This window comes from Colletes latitarsis, chromosome 3 (assembly GCF_051014445.1).
Source record: "Colletes latitarsis isolate SP2378_abdomen chromosome 3, iyColLati1, whole genome shotgun sequence".
In the NCBI taxonomy this organism is placed as follows: domain Eukaryota; kingdom Metazoa; phylum Arthropoda; class Insecta; order Hymenoptera; family Colletidae; genus Colletes; species Colletes latitarsis.
This window is the reverse complement of record NC_135136.1, coordinates 36,250,342-36,272,762: the sequence shown is the minus strand read 5'-3', so window position 1 is coordinate 36,272,762 and position 22,421 is coordinate 36,250,342. Positions and strand designations below refer to the sequence as shown.

Here is a 22,421-nt window from a genome sequence, read left to right as displayed (position 1 = left end):
CCATTTTCCACGAAAATGAATGGGACGGCGTCACCAACGCTGGGTAAACAAAATTATCGTCGTCGGACGCCGTTTCCCCGAGGAATGGTAGACTTGTTTTTAAGCTTCCATTCAATTCCACGTGTTTCTCGCCCCTCTTTCGTCTTTCTCTAAAATTCTAAAGAGGCACCATTATTATCGAGCACTCTTGTGACACTTGTATGGAATAATAAATATTATTATTCGTCAGATATATTACTCTCGAGTCCCTTTCGCAAGCTACCCTCTCAAAAATGTTCATTTATTGCGCTATTTTTATATCATGAAGGAATGAAGAAGATTCCAAAATTCCAGCGCGAAAGTAAAGATAGATGATTTCTTCTCGTATTAATAAATACAACAGCCAGGAATATTGCAGAATTATATCGCTGAGAAATTTCATCCACACTATACCAACGATTTAACGTTAGTCGTTTCAACGATTACATGCATATTCCTTACGCATTCAGATATAACCAATTTCAATTACGCCAAGCGATCTTCATCGCTGCAAGTCTCAAGTTATTACGAACAATACAAACTTGCGAACAAAGCCTTCAACATTGAATCGTCAGACGAAGACATGTTGTTCCAAGAAGACCTAGAGTTACGAAACTTACATTCTCCATTCCAGACATCACTGGTACTATTCGTTCTCGTTCACAATGGCCGAATCAAACATCGAAGTCCCAGCGATAACATGTTTTCCCAATATTCATCGTTGACACATAGGTGAAACGCTGTTTATTTGCGCGATATTGTTTGAATTTATTACTCTCTGCATTTTAAAGTTCTATCGCAATTCCGACTTCGCGAAGACTAGTGCTTTCCAAGCAGTTTATCTGCATAAACAGGGCAAAAATTATGTTCTTTGCATTCGCATTAATTATAATAAATGTTCGTCATTTCACGCTGTTAATTCTGTAATTCCATATTCATTTCACGTTCCCATTAAAGCTTCTGAGTGGTAATGAGGTCACGTGATACTAATAATTAATACTAATATATTCGATGCTGGGTGCTCTAAATAGATCTGCAAATTTTGGAAAGATACTCGAAATCAGACCGATGAAACAGATGTCCATTATCGATAATCTAATATTAATAAAACAAGTCTTTTCAATAATTTAATAATTTTAACAACTGGATTATGTCTAGTATCTCGTAGTTTTCTCATGGAAACTGATTACTCCGTAAATGTTACGTGTTTTAGAACAAGTTATTAAAGAATGGAAAGGTTTATGTAACGCATTATTCAGGGAACGAGGAGTTTGTCGCGTGGTTTGCGGCGGTTGGACAGTGGTATCGTGTCGTACGTGTCACAGAAAGAATTCCAGCGAAGCTCACAATATCAAAGAGGAATTTTTCACGGAGGAAACTGTTTGTGCGAAACACCCTGCACGTGTCTGTGTTCTCGCTTATCGCGAGCTTCAACCATTCCGCGCATCTTACGAGCCTCGACGTTCGTATAACCGTACGCGCACCCGCGCCGCGTGCATGTATTAAGACGGGAACAATTTTCATCCCCCGATTACTTGTAATAATTTCAGTACTCATTATCCTCGCCGAGTGCTGCACGCTGAATATTACAGCGTTATTTAATATTAAACCGTATACAATGCCGAGCAGAATTCACTTGCATTCTACACGCGTTCGGAGAATATTAACGAGAATTTACGCGTTAATATTCGACGAAGCGCTAAAGTTCAAGTCGAACCAAAATCTCTGGCGTGCGTAAGTATTCGACGGACGTTTGCTCGAACGTCGAAAGACGGATCGACGAGGACCGTGTACTCGGTAATTTCGTTCGCTTCTTTAACTTCTTTCATAAAGCGCCGAAGGACCTGCCAATTTCCAGTTTAACGAAGCTAAACTTACGACGGGGATCGCGACAGGGAACGGAAGGGAAGAGAAATGTACGACGCGACGAAGAAAATTGATTTACGATATCCCGACGGTGCCGGTGGGGTCCCATATCGGATATTGCGCGACGCGATTTTCGCAGATAAAAAGCCCTGTTGCTGGCCGCGCAAGAACATTAGACGTCGATAATGTGTACGAATCCGCGGTGTTCGATTTAATTTTTCCCGTCTACGGCGCCATTTGTTACCGGCGAACTTCCATTCGAGCCCCTTTTGTGCCTGGCGATTTGGAAATTTAATATCACAGAGTTTCCTACGCCATTATTTTGTTTTCCGCTCTTATGAAATATTGCTACGTTCGAACGCTCCCTTTGATTTTCATTTGATTCTTCGTTTCGTCGATTTACTCCCACGACACAAACTGTTTTCCAGTTTCAAATATTGCAAATACCCTAACTCGAGGAAAGATTATTTTATTTAATAATCCTTTATCGGAATCCCTGCCAAGTGTATTCGTGGACCCTCGAGGGATCCAAGTTTGAAAAATAATGGGCTAAAGCGACGGTGGAAGTTGGTACTGTCTCAGATGCGCAATGACACGAATGCAACGGATTGTTCGACTGCAATAGAGATGCACGAACGTTGAAAGTTTCGAAGCAAATTTACAGTGCTCGATCGGCGTACGTTCAGTCAACGATATGGTGGTTTCGAGTTCTCGACTAGTTCCATCAACAATTCGACGGTGTAACGAAGTTCTGTCGCTTCTCGTTCGAGATCAAATGGAAATGGAGTTAGCGCAAAACGTGAAAAATTACCCTTTGTTCGGAATAGTCTCTCTTGCGTCGAAGTATTACAGGAATCAATTCGCTGTTTGTATTTGTCGAATGTCTGAGAATTGTTTACCACTATTGTAACTAAATTTTAATCACTTTCAAATAATCTTGGAGCACGTTGTAAACATCTTGCAATATTTGTATGTTGCAATAATTTGACTCGTACTACTTGCATTTTACGTCTACCTTTTACGATATTTTCGAAACTGACAAGTTTGTTAAACTGACAACTCAGTTAAAACCTTGCTAGTTATTAAAAACTGAAATTGTCTACACAATCAACCCTCTGACTCTCAGAATTTACGAGATAAAATGTTGCTCCCTCTTGTCGTCTATCTCGAGTGCGTAATTTTTGTCAAATTTAGAGGAAATAATAATTAGATACACATAGAGGGGCAGTTTGCAGCTACCTCTTAACCGTACGTCTTCCAGTAAGTCTGCGTAAGTCTGCCATAAAGTCTCAGCGTGAGATATCAGTTTCCCGCAGGTGTCGGCGAAGACTTGAGAAACTATATCGACGTACAGAAAGTCCAGGATAGATATCATTGGCTAAAACAATTGCATGCATGCGAATAAACCATTCAGCGAAAAAAAAATTTTCAAATCATTCTGAAAAAATTATTTTTAGCTAGGGGAGTCATTTATAATCATTTTTGGTGAATAGACATACTCCCGAAATCCTACGCATTTTCGAGAAAAAAATTCTTTACCGAAAATACAATGTCCGACCATACATTGATTCACTCCCCTGAAGTTTCAGGCGTATGTTTAAAAAATCATAACTTCCAAACGGATTGGAGGATTTTAATGTTTCAAAATGCAAACGACGCGTATTTTGGCGAAGAATATGTAGAAATTCCAAGACTATTCGTAAAGTTGTTCCTTAACCCCGTAAAATGAAAAAACCTCCATAAAAATAGTCTCTAAACTTTTCGGCAAAATTGAAAAGTTTTAAATCATTCTGGAAAAATTATTTTTGGTTGCAGGGGTCAATTATAATCATTTTTGGTGAATAGATATACCCCAGAAATCCTTCGCATTTTCGTGAAAAAAATTCTTTAAAATATGTGTTAAAATTTTTCACTGTATTAAACTCTTTCAATATTTAGTCTTAATTCCAAACACCATAAGTGCTGAATTCTAATTCCAGTGTGAACTGATAACGTTAAAAGTGACAGAGACAGAAAAAAACATTGCAACGTCTATTCTATACCTCGTCTGTGGTTCTACAATACATTAAACTATACTCGAATGGGTCCTTTAAACATGTCAAAAGAATTCTGTGAATTTATATCGCGCCTTGTTCCGCGGGGAACTATATTTCTGTAATTTATACGTAACAGAAAGAACCGAAGTTATACCATAGAAATTTATAACATCGTAATTTCCAACGAATCTCGCAGTTCGTGCGCGCAAATAGATCAAAGGGAGATTTTTAATTTAAATGACATAATGACGCGCGGAACGTCCGCGTCTATCCACGGTCCTGACCAAAGCGTAATTTAATAACATAGCGTTTTTCTTTTACGAATCGGTGACGTTTATGGATCGCACGAATTTTACGGAAGAATTCGACGTAGGATTGTTCACGATTAATACGAATGAATGCGATTTCGTTTACGGCGGATGTCTCGATATCGGAGCGAACTATGTCGTGCTATTAATATTTTTCTCGCAGCTTCTAATAGATGACGAAGGAAAGCTCGGTATCTGCGAACGTACCAAAGTTGATCTCCTATCCACCCTCTTGGCTCGAATGCCTCAAGCACCTTTTCCAGGATAATTGAAAATCTACTCCTGCGGTTTTCCTGTCGTTGTCGGAGTGCTTTCGCTCCATCCTCTTCCGTTTCATGGCGTCCCTTCTGCACTTGAAAACGCGAATTATGCATGCGCCCCTTCTTCAATAGCGGCACTCGACACACGGTAGGAAGATCCACACTATCTACACACTATGATATAATGCATCACGGAGTTCCACATCGAACAGTTTGCCATGATATATTAAGGTACTCGACTGCGTGGAATTCAGCCACATTTCAGCTACAGGGTATATTATCTCGTGCATATACGTTCGTACACGAAAGTTTTCCAACTTTTTCTCCAACGCCTACATTTGCTACTTTTAACGGGAGAATTACCTATGTTAAATCGAAGCGTTTAAAACAATATGTGTATCAGTAAAATTAAAATACATTTCAAAAGGTGCCCCGGATTTTAATTGTCAAATCTTATCAGTACATTCTACGTACTGATTAGCAATATTTACATTTAGTCTGTTCATCCCCTTGCAAATGTATATTATAATTTAACGAACGTATCACTTTTTAAAAGTTGCAGATGCAAGCATTCGAATACGTTCGTCTATGCATGTGTATTGTTAAACAATACAGACACAAGGTATTATACGTGAAACTCTAAGTAGCCACTTGACACAAATTGTGGCGTTGCAAATTAGATGTTCTAGAGCTACGTAGACGTCTTACTTTATTGCTAGATAACATTATTCGCTGAACTGGAAGTAAAATAAACAGGTAGTAAGTAATATAAATATGGTGATACGATCGAAATAGCACTAATATTACAAAAGTATTGACTGTGTTACGAAATTATTGCAAGAAACGTGTTAAAACCTTGAGGCGAGCGAATGATTTTGCAGTATTCACTGGGTAAAGTGAAATCGTTTGCTTAATGCTTCAGGAATTTGAAACACATTTGCTGGTGAACAAACTGAAACTTCTAATAGTAGTTTTACGCTATTGTAACTTTCAGACAATGATGTTCGTTATAATGAAAGTTCGCGTGAAAACGCGACAAAGTGTGATAAATCCATGATTAACGCAATAAATTCATTTTTTATCGCGTGTAATTCCAGTGCACAAATTAATAGATAATTGTACCGATATGATCACGATCGTTTCGATCGCGATGCTTGCTTTAAATTTTTTATTTCGATGTATCGTTCGTGGTATGTAAACGACGTTGCGATAGTTTCTAATATGCACGCGACGCGCCAAATATCAGACGTTCGGAAGATATCAGGTTGTTGTATTCGCAGACAACGATCGAAATTTCCGATATACGATACGTCTCAACGACTTGATTGAAAAAAGCTGGTCGATACTGTTCATTCGACTGAGAACTATCCGATATTATGCCCGATACAAAGTTTTATGGTTTGCTGTGCATTCCATGGGGAAATCATCCGGGAAATTGCATAACGGAATTTCACCCAACTTTGAGCCTCTATCAGCAGGACCTCGCATATAGGATTTCTTGAGTTACGTGATTAATTAATCTCTTGCACGGCAGAAGAAGGATTACGAAGATTGATGGCTATATTGATATCCAGTCGCACGCGCATCTGTCGAATGCAGCTATTACTTACGAAAGGTCGTCGCAACAAACTGTAAACTGCAATAGTTTTGCCTTTAACGTTAGTTATTCTCTTAATCTTTTTCTAAAATGCGCGCGACACAAATTGAGTCCAAAGAATAGAGCTGAAACGGTGTAAAATTTATTTTCAGCAGCGAACTATCAAGAAAACAATGGTTCTCGTTTCGTTCATTGAAAGAGCAACAAAGATGTCAGAACTAACATTTACTTATGAATACAATTACATAATTGATCTCAGTTTACCTCCGTCAAATACAGGCCCGTAAGCCGTGCAATCTAGGACAAAATATTCTGTTTCCGTCGCTACGCGAAGATAAAAGACGTCCACAGGAAAATCGCACAAAGGCAGATCCGAGAAAATTTCCATAGAGCGCCGAAAACGCGACACAATAGCGTGACCCTCGAAAATCTCGCGTAATTCGATGATGGTCGAGGCTTTAAGAGCTTTCGAGCGGACCGTTTCTGTCTTTACGAGCGTTTTCCTCTCTCCAAAGTCCAGATAACCGCGCCGTGTTGACTTAACGCCGTCCCCATTGTATTTATCTGGCTACGAACACGAAAGCCACCGGATAATGCCGACATTGTGTGTTCACGTGGAATATTGCACACATTTCTATGCGCCAGCCGCGTTTCGCGCTCGTGTGTTCAAACGGCCGAGGATGGTAACGCGTTGCGACGCGGAAAAGTCTTGAAAGCGCTACTTTCCAACTCGCTAGGACGGTTCCTCGCGGAATTTCCGCGGAAAAATATTTCACGCGGGCGTATTGCCTATTAAAAAAATAATTATCCACACGAGGTGAATGGCAGAGCAATTATTTCGTCTATAATCGATTTTTATTGCTCGATCTCGCAAATTTGCTGTTTCGAATATTTCGTCGGAAACAACGCGTACACCGGAATATTCATTAAAATCAGTTACAGATACCGTTTGAAGTCTGTGTTTAATGCGACGCGCTGTTAAAATACTGAGATAACCGTGCGTACACGGTCACTCGTCGTGTAAAATATGTGTAAATCCTAACGAGCGTTACCGGTTGGAACAGACCCGGGTTTTGTCTAGGTGAAAGCGCTAATTCTATGGCCAAACTATTTAATCATTCAATTACAGCGACCAACCACGCGCAGGGGTAGCTTCCTCCCTGTATAAGCACTCAGTGGGTGTTGGTGGTATTATTGACTGAGGTACGTGTGTCGTGGAATTAAGCACATTCACGCGCATCCCCAGCTCATTACGAAGAAACGTACCGATCCCCAAAGCTCCCTTTTCATCCGAACCTGCCTCATCCACCACCGTCGTATGAAAAATGCTAGATACGCGTAATAATATAACGAGCCCCCCTTGGATTATCTCGTCACAGAGGGTTCAGTTTAGTCTGTGCAAAAAATTAACCAAACAGAATTTTTTTTATTTTGCAGATCGAATCGGAAATATCAAAATTACGATTTCAAACGAACAATTCCAAATGTTTCAAGAAAAATAAAAATACATCGTTCCATAAAAAAAGAACTAGAACCTTTCTACGCCGTTTAATTAAAAAAATAATTGTACAGTGTTATTCGGAAAGAACAGCCTGTAACTGTTCGCTGCATTTAGACCACCCCGTAGATTGCCATTTCATTGTTATCGAGTTCAATGTCGTGGTTAATTGTTCGACAAAAAGAGTTGCGAGAGAGAAGCTGGCAGCTATACAACAAAATTGATTTGCAATAGCTATTGGCACTTCATATCGAAAAAAAATTTGAAAATTGAGCGCCAGAGGTACTTGTTCCTGTTGGCAGAATTGTATCCCCTGTTGTATATAGCGAAACAACCTCCGTTCCATCGTGTTTCCATTCGCAGTATTCTAAATCGAAACAACGATCGTTTGCAACCTTCGTTGCCAGTATTAGACACATTATTCTTAAAATATAAACGAAGGTATTTAATGAAAAATGCAGCAATGTAAAATTGAATACAATAAATACGGTTTAACGGAAGAATTAATGGTTTTTATCGCAGAAAAATGAACGCTGAACATTCACTGGTTACAAATAAAATTCTTCTTTTCATTTTTACGGCATTCTGTTCGTTCCAGTGTACCGAAGAATTGTCGGGTACAAGGGTCACGCAGGACAATGACGATCCTTTCTATGGTCCTTTGAGCGATTCAACATCTTTGACTATTATGGTGCTTCCTCAGTCGCAACGGAGCTGTTGCAGCCGACTAAGGACGATACTCCTTTTATTGCTATATTCCGTTTTGTTCACGTTTATACGCTGTGTAAATCTTGTCTTCCTCATCATTACGTTTCGTTCTACCTATGTATTAAATTCGTTAAATTATTAAGCTCGTATATTTCATATTCATTGTTAACGTGAAAGGGGATTTGTCTTTGGACATTGTGTAATAGATAAAAGTGTAAAATATCTATTCAATTTTAACGATTCAAGTCCCACGAGCTTGGTCTGACTGATGTCTTGTTCTACTTCCGTTTCGTAATCTCTATACTCGTCAATTAGATCTATTTGATAACCATTATTCTGCTCATTTGTTTCAAGTACGTACTCGCGACATCGTACTTTCTGCAACTATTCTCTGCGCTCAAACTTTTAACTCGTCCCTTTAAACGCAGGTCTTTATAAAAAGAATCGTTACATTTCCTTCTCGTAAACGTTTTTATTGCTTTCCGAGAAACTTTAGAAGCGACTGTTGGGATAAGTAGAGGAGTTTAAAATAATTCAGCCTTGTACTCTTATTGAATTGAATATACAAGGTGATTCTAGTAAGTGAACCAGACTATAGCTCCGCTCCGAGTGAGGATTCCAAATGACTATTATCCAACCATACAACTTTTTCCCCAAGTGCATCAGTCCATTTGCAAAGTGCAGTAGTATTTTCCTTTTAAATGAAGCTATCCGATTCTTTTACATAAATCGATTCCTTGGGTCATTTTGCGCGTAGGAGGTACACGATGAGGTTAAGGAAAACTCAATACTTTCAGAAGTGGCTCGAAACACGCTACATGGTTCCGGCTCGATCGCTATTTATTTTTCTATAAATGTTTACTCTTCGCTTAGGACAGAATTTTATCTCGGTTATTAGAATCAATGTATATTATTTAATGAGTTTACTCGAGTACTTCGTTTGACAATACAACTATCGTCGGAATTTTGTCAATTCCCTCAAGTCGTTCGGGCTTAGCGTGGAATTACAGCACCTACGGAGTAGCATTTTGGTGTACAGCCGAGTTGAGTCGAACGGTCCTTCCAGGCGCAGCGATCGATCAAGTCTTAAGTGAATAATAAGTGTTAATAATGCGTGAATTCGCTTCGTGGAAACTTGAAAATTGTGAAGAATAGCACGCATTAAAAATAACGAGTGTTCCATACGCGTCGATAAAGCTTCGAAAGCATTTCCAATGACTTTCCGTTACACGTTTCGCTATGGGTAAATAATTTGCGGCCGCATTAGTTATTCACAAAGAGCCGTTTAACGCGTTTTATTCTACCCGACCCGCGATTACAGAGGTATTCTGACCGTAAAGCCCATCAAACTGTGCATAAATCTGTGGAAGGACAGTCGTTAAGCAGAATCATCCGTAAATGAAATTAGTTTCGTTTTCGTTCAGCGCAATTTTAACGTCGCCTGACCTTTCGCGAAAGAACGTTTAACTTCGCCGCGAGTTCGTGGTTTCGAAAAAGCATCGATCGAGCAAAGATCGATATTGCCGCGAGAGAATCGTCAGGACGATCTACGATCGCTTTGCTTTACCGTAGTTTTTTTCTTGCTCGAGAAACCATAAATCCCGATCACACGGCTCGAAGTACCCGGCTTCGTTCGCGTAGTTTTCGTTTTCAAAGTCGACGATACACGCCACTCGTAAATCCCAATCAGAATTTGCAATTTATGGAGTGGCTAAGCCGAACGCGAACACTGAGAAACGCGCAGAAATCCACTCGTTCGCGCCGCAAGACTGGCCGCACGATTTGCTTTCCGATTTAATACTTGTTCGTCGAGTGTTACCGTATGGCGTATTTGCACATTAACAAGCGCATTAAACAAGTTTTCGCGAGACAATCTACTGGATATTGTTATTCCGCGATCACTAAAACTGATATATTGTTATAAATTGAAGTTCTCCTTCAAAGCATGGACGACTTAGCCATTTATAAATCAATAATAATTTTTAAAATCTGTAACAATTGGCGGTATTTTATTTTGAGAAGTCCACGAAGCACAATTTTTCTCGTAAAGTCTGCTGTCAGAAAGTAATGCCCCTTCATTGTTTCCTGTTTAAGCTACTTTCTCGAAAATGTATGCAGAATATGCAGCGTTGTCGTCAAAGATGGTTCAGTATATATTATAATGCAAATATGTTAAGACGCTCGTAATGGGGTTGGTTTGATTACCCATCCCCGTCGCTTTTGTTATCCCGTTTCATTCCTGATATGTCAGTATTGGAAATGGAACGGCGTAGGAAGTGATTCACCAGAGAAAATTGAAAACGGATGGCAAAGATGATCTGAAAAATGGAATTATTGAAAAGTAATAAGCTTATACTTTAATTTCTGGTTCGACATCGTTTTATTTATTTATTTAGCCCGTGTTTGTCGGTAAGCCGATAAAGTACACTTTATTTAAAATTCAGTTATATTTTCTAAATATTTCTTTTGTTTTTTTTTTACATATATATAACGCATACAATTTTAACGAACGAGGCAATGGAGCTAAAAAATTGAAGTCACGTGGAACTATCGCGTAATAGGACGGTGAGATATTTCGCAATATTTATATACATTTTCATTTAAACGTCGACGAACGATGAATTTTTTAATCCGAAGAAGCTATACAATTTGAACGGTTTTGCTTTACGCGCTTCAAATATTTTAAAGCTCGATATTGGTTAAAACTAAAATTGAATTCCGGTCAAATTGACGGTGCAAGCAGACGTTCGTGAACTTGCTCATAATATATGCGAAATTATCAATAATGCACAGCATGCACGAGGAATGGATTAAACTCTCGGCGGACGAGTAATCGAAATTTTATAATATATGAATTACATACTTCCCTAATATTTTCACATGCTACGCGTTAATGCGCGCCTATTAAAATTCCTCTGAAAAATAGTTCTAGATGATATATTAAATTTTCGTCAGCACGTTGTTTTCAACGTAAACTGTTTGCTGGAACGGTTAGACGCAGGAAACTTTCATCGATATCTGACATCGTAACTAGGTACATTATCGCCAACCACCGGTAACTAAACACCCATACTCGTGGTAATTTTCGCCATTAAGTAAGCAATATAAATACCTACTAATTAACAGAATACGGACTGCATGTATTGCAGTTTATTTCAGCGAACGAACCCCCTAAAAATTGTCAGAAATTAGTAGCTTTCGAAGAGTGTCAGTGCCCTTTTACGTCCGTTAAAAATTGCCTCGATCGAAAGGACAAAAAAAGGAAGGTTTGTAGAGTCGGCACGATGCCGAAACAATGCCGCGAGTTATTAACGTGAGACAAGAAAAAAAAAATACACGTTTTCGTCTTTGCCAAGACTCTTTTCACGATTCTCGCTTCAAAGAGGAATAAAAGCATGGCGGGCGGCAGTGTCGGTAGTAAATTCTCTTTCTGATCCGACGCGATCCCGAGAGAAGGATTCACAGTCCGATAATTACAATCCAATACCTTTAGAAACGAAACACTATAAAAGAATAACGTCATCGGAAACGTCGTATCGAAAATTATTCCCCGCCTTTATCAAAGTCCTATTTTTCGAACGCCTTTACGACCTCGACACACACAAGCTCTAATCGAGCTAATTACATTTTTTCATTATCGGGAGACCGTCATGAATAATTAATTCTTTTCTTTTTACGGGGAAGAGCGATTTTCAAAGCACCAAATTAATTATACGCCCCGAAGTTCCCCAAGTTTCTCAATATTCCCACGTACCTTTACCCTAATATAAAACAAAAATAATGAACTCCAAGAATTCTCCCTCGTCTAACGAACACGTCCAAAAAGTAAAAAATGAATTGAAAATTAACACGCCGGTAAAAGTCATAAAGAAGCTACGGACTCTATCGCCGTTCGACGTTGACCCCGTTCCTGGTATTATGAGAAATAAAAATCAAGGATATTTGGCAGAAGTGCCCGTCCGATCTCGTATAACGGACTAACGCGTTGATTCGTTTATTTTTATTTATTTATCTATTCTGTTTGACACTTTGTCTATGGTCTTCCATCGGGTCGGCGATTTTTAAACATTTTATTTATTTTAAAAACTTCGGGATTACACAGCATCTGTTGTTTCAAATAACGTGTTTGATATACAATTTTCCTTTCCCAAATCGACAGTGGTCCGCGAACGTTCTCGTCGACGGGCAAACTTCATAGTTTATTGCCGATATAATATCTCCGTTTCTGTTTGTTCTGATTTCAGGATGCAGGGACGACAGGATTGCACTTGCACCGGTTAAAATGAATCGCAGGGAGGACCCGCTGTTGCGGCAGCATCGCAGCCAGTTGCTGCAATTAGCCGAGGCGACAAACATCAAGCCTGGCCGTGGCAGCGGGAAAAGACGAGGCCAGAGACAGTCTCATGGCTTTGGACCCAGGTCAGCGTGAAAAAATGTTTTAATTATAATGCCTCGCGATACCCAGTAGGCAACACGGTTATCGACGTCGCGTACGTCCGGACGGAAAATTTTTGAAATTGGAAACACTGGAGGAGAGATTGGAAAACGGTAAACCTCCCTTGGTACTACGAATTTGACCCAATCGCGTACTGTTAGAGAAACGTGTTCTGAATTTTCAGAGACTATTCATCCTTTCGATGCTTGACAAAAATCATGAAATACGGATTTGAAAAATGACTACTCGTCAAAATATACTTACAATTAGTATAGTCCAGAAAAATGTGTCGCGTGTTCCTTTTCGATCGTTTACGTGCAACTATTGATAAGTGTTTTTGAAATCGGAAACGATCTTTAATTGTATTTTATTGAAAAAATAAAGTTGACAATTCGTCGACTATTTTTGTGGAATGCATGTGATACTGCTTCCTGGACAATAAAATTTATTTTGAACGATATTAAAACGTTGACGAGTATGTGAATGAAATATCTTTTCTCTCTCAATTCTCGTGTGTTCTCCCCTCGTTGAAACTTCAACACGCGTTATTTATCCTCCCGCTAATATTAACAAAAATAATTTATCCAGCACAATGAAAATCTTCGTTTATGGTTCAGTCCAATTACTGCAAGCCATCTGCTATGAATAATAAAAATTGGCGATACTGAATTTAAAAAATTGCTACCAGTAGTTGTTAAAATAATCTACGAACTAATTACTGATGGACTAGTATCGTACTTTGTCCTCGCCTCTTTCGTGTGCTCGTCTTCATTACGCTGCCAGCTACAATGGATCTTAGGGCGTTCTGCGGTCGACATTTTTATTACCAGTCGACCGTTTCCTTTTTTTTTTCATACCCTTTGACGGATCGCGCCGAAAGGAAGAGAAAATCTCGGCGAAAAATACCAGGCGACACTGAACTATCCACGGCTTTCAGTGGGCTTGCATAATTAACCCTTTTAAGCCGGTATTACACGCGTCGACGTGCGCGACATTGCATTCACGACGCATTTTAGCGATCCGACTTCTGCCCCTTCTTTGTCTCGTCCACCCTTTTGTTTCTGGCGACGTTGTTTTTACGCTTTCACGTCGCACCCGCCCTTTTTCGACGCCCCTTCACGAAATTCCTTTTCACGCATGAAGATCCGCGACACCCCGGGCTCAGACGCGTGTCTCCTGGAACATTATTCAAACGCTCGATGAATATTAAATTCCGATTCGACGGCAACGGTCAATCGTTTAACTTGCAAACGCGAAATTAGGTAAATGCCGAAATTATGGATACGCTCGTCAATCGGTACTTTGCATTCGAACCGTGCCCCAGGACACATTACAGCCCTTACAGTGTGAATAGTTTTCGTCAAAACTTTTTAACGAAGTAGCTCTTTGAAAGGGCGAAGACAATCCAGTATCTCGAGAATTGTTAAAGGAAGCTTTGAAAGCTAAAAAGATGAACTATTTATGAGGATCAGTTCTTTCTTGATGTTGGTATTTTTCATGATATTAGAATTTGAATAGGAAGTATTTCGAGCAAGCTTCACTAATGTCGCGGTCCTGAGAATTAGCTGAAAAAGGTATTGGCATTTTCAACTGTTTCAGTAACGGAGGACCGAGCGCCGGAGGCCGCGTGACCCTCCAGGATATCGTGAGAAGCGATCCTGGATACACGCCAAACATCGAGCATTTAGTTTTTCCGGAGCGCAAGAGCAGCAATCCAAATTTGGCCAAAACGGCCGAGGAATCCCCGTCGAATAAATCCAAGTCGAACGCGACGAGGTCCAGGCTCGCCGATGTATTCTCCAGACATTATTCCAGAGGGTCCTCGCAGGACTCGTCGGTTACGTCCAGAAAGAATCATCTAAATGTAAGTACAAATGCACTTTTTGAAAAATCGTTTCAATTGTCATTCTTTTTAATTTCATGAGGGTGTTAACGTTATCGATCGAATCTAATTTTATTAAATAAATAACATGTACGTATAGTGTTTGGTAATTAAACTATGCAGCAAAATTTAAACGCTCGTCGTCTCAGCTTGGAAGATAGCCCGCGTAATGACCGTCCAAAAACTGCAACGACGCTAGAAATTGTGAATAAAGTCTCCGGGACGGCATAAAAGCTTTGGAACATCGCTTGGATGAAATGTATTGAAGTTGAAGGATATTACGTTGAAAAATAAAAGCAATTTAAAAGTCAAAAGACCACGTTTTCGTTTTCAAGCCGTGAACTTTTCAAACGGTCCTCGCGCGTATCGACCGTACTCGACTGAAGGTCTCCGAGTTGGTGCAGTTTACGCTGACTTTAACGGTGCATTCGATACAGTGGAACACGATTTATCATTATCTAAGCTGGTTCCCATTGGCATTCGCGGGACCGTATTAGATCGGCTTAAAAGCTGTCTAATCGATCGTTCTCAATTAGTAAGGATCCGAAACTCCTGTTCCAGATCTGTCATGTTCCCTCCGGGAGTCCCTCAGGGTTCTCGTTTTAGCCTCTTACTATTTTCATTAATGACTTTCTGGAAGTATTTAACGATATCGTGTTATCTACTGGTGTCCTTATTTAACGCAATTTCTTATCGACGTTGGCGAATGCCTTGCGAGATTAGACTCGTTCGTAGCCGTTGTCCAATTGTATTTCTAACGTTATTTTTCCACTCCCGATACTAAATGAGCCATTCAAAAAAATGAAAGCGAAGGCTGACTAATTTCCATCGGATTATCGCGTCTAAAAAATCGCGGCGTTACGATGAACAGGCTGTACAAGAAACTCCGATCGCGTCGACCTACATACTACCGTTGATTTCTATCCTCTTTCACGTCGCGAGGTCATTTCGATTTTTCCACGTTAGGTAAACAACCGGCTCGCCGAAAGAAATCGGTTTGCAAGTAATAAAACGCGACGCAGCGACCCCGATTTCTCATATTTCTTATCAACGGCGCCAATTCTGCGCGGAAAACTTGGCGCAATTAATCGACGGAGTCCGATCGGCGCTTCAAAGTGACGCGCGCGATCCACGGCCGGCTCGATTCTCGATTCTCGACGGATCGTCGGTCGAGGACGGGTTCTTCACCGAAGCACGACGAAAATAAAAATACTTTCATCGAAGGAGTTGCGTAGCCAGTCTCTCGCATCCGTATTTGGAAGTAGAAACAGCCGGCAGCCTCTCCTTGCTCGTAGCTGCGCGTTTAGTTCGTCTCGTGTCACAGCCAAGCCGACACTACGATCGCAAAACTTTCAAGAATGCTTTTACGCGATCTTAGATCGAATTATCTGGCTTTTTCCCCCGGTTTCAACTTCGGGAATGCAATGGACAAAAATGAACTCGCGATTCAGAACGCGTCTCTCGAGATTTTCACAAATGAGCTCCTAGTAATCGGGTTTTTTCTTAGGGGGGATATACATAATCCCTGAAAGTTGCAAAAACTTTGTTCGCGTTTTCGGGAAATAAACGATTAAAATTTAGAAACATGTTTCCTCGTGCAAATGGTAGTTTGGAAACTTCGTGGCTTAAAAATGAAAACGTATTCAAGTTTGAAATTGCTCGTATTTGTCAACATAGTCTTCTACGTTTTTTGAAGGTCTTTAAAATAGTTTACGATTTATCATCGTTGATCGTGGAAGTTTAAAATAAGCAAGAAATGATTTTCACCTAATTCTGATTGCTTGTATGGATTGTTCTTGGTATAATAAAGAACGCATGGAGGTAGCCTCGTGTTGCCTTCAAGCAGCCATTGCCACGGAATTAATTTGTAAAGACCTCAAGAACGTCTCGTTCCTTAATAACTTACTCGCGAGAAAGTTTTGGTAATTGGTGTTCTCACGTACACAGTGTTGTTCTGGATAAATGATTTCCCTCTTAAAGGAGACAGCATGTTGCGAAACGATCCATGTTCGGTCGGTCGAGCCTGAAGAATGCCGCAAGGAGACCATCGGGCGCAATTAATTGAGGTAAAAAAGGGTAATAAACCCTGGCCTCTCGATTTTCTTCGAATCTTAAGAAATCTCGCGGCGATTCGCTGGAAACGGCTCTCGAGCCTCGAATTCTGTAGCCGAAGAATGCGAGTGGTCGATTCGCTAGGAACGATCCTCCATTGTTCATCGAAGGTGGATGGGAAAAGTAGGGACGAAAAAAAAAATATATATAGAGAGAAGCGGATGGAAAAACGAGACCCGATGAGAAACCTCGAAGCGACAGTCCATGCCGAATCGATTAGTTCTCCCGTCAAAGGAATAATTGAAAACGCTCGGGAAGAAACGCCAAGTGCATCGCCATCGCTCTAACCGCACCCAAGCTACCGCGTTAAGGGAGTATCGATTGCGAGATCCCATTGCGGATGTAATCGCCGTGTCCGAGACGTCGGATAGAAAACATTATTAAAATATCATCCGTGTCGGCAAACAATAGCATGCAAACGAACTGCGTAAACGAGTTTGCTTCTTGCTTAACGGCGACCGCAGGATTCTTATCAAAGGAGAGAGTCGGGACGAGGCGTATAAACGAGCAATTCGCGCCACCATATGGGAACAGATTCTGAAAAATCTCTGTTTTGCACTCGTCGTATGGAATTTCTTATTTAAATTCTACTCCTGAGGATGCTGGAATTTTAGTTAAAATTCCGCTATTAAATCGTGTACCGTGCAGAAGAAAATTGTATATTGCGAGATAAGTGCGGCAAAATTGTTTCCCTGAGCCACTTTGAAGTTTACTGGCCGAATATTAACAATGGTATTCGCGACTAATCGATCAAACAAAACTTTATATTATTTATTATTCCCTGGTTTGCGGTACACGATAAAAATGTACCGAAGATACTTTATAGGAGGCGTTGAAAACAGCCTCTATTGCTATGCATACAGACGTTCATACGTCGTGTCACTGAATATCTTACGTGCTCATACTGCAACTTAAAGTGGCTGTATCTGAGGAAAGAAAAGACTTGCAAACACCTACATACGAGAACATTTTTCTTATTTCTAGGGACGCAGAGAATGTTATCATTGACAATCGTTGAAATGTTGGTTCACCTTAAACAAGGTTGATGTTATTTGTTCCGGAATAGTAAACGAGTACACCATTGTTGCACGACAGGTTGATAAAGAATTTTTATTTTATGAATGAAATCATCTGTGAAATAAAAAATGTGAATTTAAGTATTCTCTGATACAGTCAGTAATGATTATAACGACGTATCGATCCCCTAATGCGTATCGTTATAATCGAGATCGACACTTCTTATATGAATACGTTAGCTAAATGGGTATTTTATATGCAGATTATATTACGAAATGTTTGAAATAAATAGTACTTCATTAATGAAATAACCTTTCCCCCGTATTCTGTGACTCCTGTAACCTATAACCTTATATAACTGCATTAAAATTCCATTACTTTCCAGTGTCGCCAAGCGATTGCAAATTTTTAAAAAGTCTTGAAACGTTTCCAGAGTGTCGCAATACTTAAACAAATTAATTTTATCATTAAGTATGCACGACGATGCTAACGAGTTTCTGTCGTTGCTTTTAACCCTTCTCTGGCGCTCAGCTTGAGCGATCGACACGAATCGATAGACAGGGGCCCTAAATTCATGCTGAATTGTGTGCTATTACTTATAGCAATATTTCAAAATTATTGTACTGTATAAAAAAACATAATGCCTTCATTCACTCAGCAAAACTATTATAATGCCATTATTATTGTGCAATTCTCGTGCCTCGACTGTTCATCACTCGAATGTTTATGCAAATAAGTCGATATTTTTATTTTAAACTCCTACTGTAGCTTTCTTTGATGATTTGTACGACAACAAGGCTGATCGAGGCCAAAGCGTTTGGTGCGATGGTTGTAGAAAACATGTTCACAACCTTCGTTCCAAAATCCTTCAAAAGTACACGAACATTAGGATTTATTTTGACTTGGAACTCAAGGATCCAGTGAGAACAGTCGGATATAAGGAAACGGTTTGATAGGTAAACAGAGAGAATAACAGCTTACGGACCTGCGAGTTCAGTCGTTCGATAACTGTGACACAGTCGCATGAAATTTCGCACTACTTAATAGAAACCGGTAATAAAACAATACTTAAAAGTCAGATTTACTTTAATCTTTATTGTGTTATTATCATTCTCTACGACGGAAGTAGCCAAATATCAGAAATCGTGACACATTATTATGACAATGTTTTTATCTTTTATTCGATTATTGCTTCTGTTTTTATTTACATACCCAACGAAGGACTACAATTTTATGTGAAATATTTCGATGAACATTTCACGTTTCTTTCTGAATTCTTACAAGATTAATTATCTGTTCTAATAGGGGCGGATCACGATGATCGTTGCCCTAGAGGATGCTCCTGGACGCAACGATGGTGATTCGAATTTTTGTTCGCAGAGCACGTCGTTGGACAGCGGAGGGCCAGTGTCCCATCAGACAGCTGGTTCCGGTGGGACGACGGTGGTGTCGAGAAGCGCCGGTCGCCGATGGCTGTCGCAGAGCTCGCAATCCTCGAGCAGGCAACATTCGGCGGAGGACGGGGTACGTGGGGGCACCGTGGGCGTCATAGGGCCCGTTTCGTCCTCGTCCTCGAGCCAGGCCCCTGCTCCCGCCCTGCCGCCTCGTAGAGTCAGTCCAGCCGCGGATTCAACCGACATCTCGAATACGGCCACCGGCTCCCGCGGCGACAGGTAACGCGCGTGTTCTCGGTGCCTTTTTCTTCTGCCTTCCGTGTACCGTCTCCCACGCATTTCTATACAGAAAATCCCTCGCGAGTTTCCGTGACGATTCCCTTTCGCCTCTGTTCGTTCTTTTCTTCGTAGCTCGGTTCCAACGTGACGCAATTTGCATCTCGAAGATTTTTAAGTGCACGCGTGTGAACTGTGATTAACAATTCCCATTTGGACGACGAATGCCCTGCGACTAGTGTCTCCACGTTGTTCCCGGTGATCGAAAAGTCTCTTAGACGAAGCACGAAAATTATTCTTACGGGCGTCGATCTCTCCTGAATTTTTTACGTGGGCTTATCCGGGAGTTCGTTGGCCGAGGTTCGACGCGCGCCAAAAAAGGACACGCGGGGAATAGACAAATAGCAAGAGCGAAATCGAACGGGTTGCGAGAAATGTACGTTCCGTGGGAGATCGACGCCGCAAAAAGCGTCGTTCGTCGTAGGATTAATACCGCGGTGGGGACCGTTGATATCGGACGGGTAAAAAGAAAATTAATTCGATCGTTGCTTAGTTTACTTCTGCTCCTGTCTCTTTCTCTCTCTCTCTCTCCATCGCTCCCTCTCCGTGTCTACGACGTTTACTTTTTGCAGTCTTCGACTACGGTTACGTGCGATGTAACTTTCATGAAGCTCAATGAAAGGACGCGGCGGTCTTCCTGCATCGCTCGCTGCCCTCGGTGCTTCCCCGCGGAGCGTAACTTGTTTACACACGCGAATGCAAAATTCAACGAGGAAACGGCGGAGGGAGCCGGATAGTTCCTAGAGCTCTTTCCGAACCCCTATACGGTTAATTAGTCGTCCCGGATCATTTTTACCGCGTTCACCGAGTCGACGAAAAACCGACCAGTTTCCTTTCCTCGAATCTATTAGGTTGGGTAATAGCTTCGTTCGTATTTGGATGCTTACTCTCGCGAAACTATGTGAACAATTTTTAATTCTCAAAATGCGATAACACATCGTTGGAATATATTTTTTATTTAATTAAATTAGCTTCTTAAAATGTCATCGTCGTGCCTCGTGCATTGTTTTCCACTCGGACAGCCCTCGCGTGTGCTTCGTCGCGCTCGTCTTCTCGTGAATTGTTTAGCCAATTTTGGTACAGTGTCTCGACAATATTGACATCTAATACCTCTGAAACATTGACGAGGTCCTTACGACCATGATTGAAGAGTATAGTGGCAATATTGACGGCAACGTAAACAACGGATCTGTCGCGGAATAGTGTCTCTGACGCGAATTTCCTAACAACGATGTTTAGGCTCTCGTTATTGCTTTGATTAAAAGCGTCCGAACGTCTGAGACTAGAACAGAAAAATATCGCCAAGCGTTGATTTAAAAAGTCCAGATAGGAATTTATAACGTAACGAAAACGGATTGCAGTTATTTTAGATTTTTGTTCGTTCCAAATTTTATAAAATTGATTTATACTGGAACGTCTGAGTTCACCATCACCGGAAACGAAAGCTTTTACGCGCGCTAATGCATCCACAAATGATCTAATTGATTGAAAAGCATTACGTGTAAATATAATATAGGTCGACGTTCTGTTAGGAGCATTCGAACGAATTTATTACTCACTTTAATTATCAAACTTTTTTCGAATAATTTTTCCATTCGAAAAAGAGTTTACGCGACGAGTTTAAACCAATCTACTACGCGAAATATATTAAGGCCAGACAAAACAAGTGAATATCGCATGCATTGATCAATGCGAGCTTTAACTCGGTTTCGAAATGACAGTGCATCGATCTCCGGTGACGAAGCGATGTTTGATGTGACACGTGGTATTTAATTTAACGCGCAAGAGTGATCTTAATCCAAGTGTGAAAACGGAGGGAAGCCAGCTACCCTGTAGACGATGTCTGTTAAAAGGTAAATATAATTAATCCAGGACATCTATATCCGGATTCTCCGATACGATCGTCCAGAAATAGCGTTACATTTAACGTGTGACATCCAGTGTGAAACAAATCACGGGATAATGTATTCGGTGATATTGATATCCGTCTAAGTCTGACTGCAAATAGACCTCGGTGTCGACCAAAAAGAATCCCGTTCGTTCTCCTTTCTGCGCCGAAAATAACATGGACGGTAGTCGGAATCGAAAATACTTTTGAACGAATGTTACGAACGCGTTTTTAATTAACGTTTCGACCCTTGTGCGAATCAAAACACGATGGATTAAATTAAATTTGGAAATTGTGCAAATAAAATTACATCTCTCTTTCCTTTTCCATTAGTGGTATATTAAATAAATAATGTTCGATAGTTCTAGCAATCGAAAATCAACGTTAATAAAATGCGGAGTTTTATAATTTTCCAGAATACATTTGCAATCGATTTAATACCGATCTGAGAATTTTCGCGCGTTACGGTTCGCAGTGTCCAATCTCGAAATGAATCGAGTCATTTGGAAGATTGAAATGTCATTTTATTCCAGTGTTTTAACCACTCTGGGCGCGATTCGAATCTTGCCAACAATCCCATTTCCCTGGCTGCTCCTTCTTTTATGAATCATTACGGCGGAAGGTTATTCTTTTGCCGTTGTCTTCTTTCCTCGCGCCGCTGACTGCATTCACCGAGATTCATTAATGATAAACGGTGGAGGGACGCCTGTGAATTACTGAAGTGTCGAGCTGTCACGCCGACGTACCGAAATTCACTCGGTAGACGCATAGCGGATTTCATTTCGAAAACTTCTTCCGCGACCTACTTCGAGGAACGAAGCGTTCAAGAATTGACATTCGGCTACCGCGTTTGGGAAACGTTTAAAACGCTTCGTTCCGCGGCCACTTGCTTTCAAATAACGAAAACCATCTTGTTTCGCTGCGCCCGCACAGACTGTTCCACTTTGTTCAACGAATACATTATTTAAATTCAAAACACAGAAGCAGGATTTATATTAACACAAATGTGGTTTAAGACATAAACGTTTTCAACCTCAGTCTATCATCTTCAAACGATGTTATTCCG

General features: G+C 40.5%; 2 protein-coding genes across 7 annotated transcripts in view; one reads left to right on the top strand and one right to left on the bottom strand.

The window, feature by feature from the left end:
• The window catches only part of Rhogef3 (Rho guanine nucleotide exchange factor 3), a 164,295-nt gene that overhangs the window by 38,390 nt on the left and 103,484 nt on the right, over positions 1 to 22,421 (top strand). For all 6 annotated transcript variants that reach the window (XM_076761934.1, XM_076761932.1, XM_076761931.1 and 3 more), the window contains 3 exons: positions 12,536 to 12,710; positions 14,326 to 14,590; positions 19,118 to 19,410. In XM_076761934.1, the coding sequence (XP_076618049.1) occupies positions 12,574 to 12,710; positions 14,326 to 14,590; positions 19,118 to 19,410 (695 nt within the window). In that variant the 5' untranslated portion in view covers positions 12,536 to 12,573. The remainder of the gene's footprint in view (positions 1 to 12,535; positions 12,711 to 14,325; positions 14,591 to 19,117; positions 19,411 to 22,421) is intronic.
• Positions 1 to 22,421, bottom strand: part of LOC143340246 (venom acid phosphatase Acph-1) — a 105,487-nt gene that overhangs the window by 31,575 nt on the left and 51,491 nt on the right. The gene's annotated exons all lie outside the window — the stretch shown is intronic.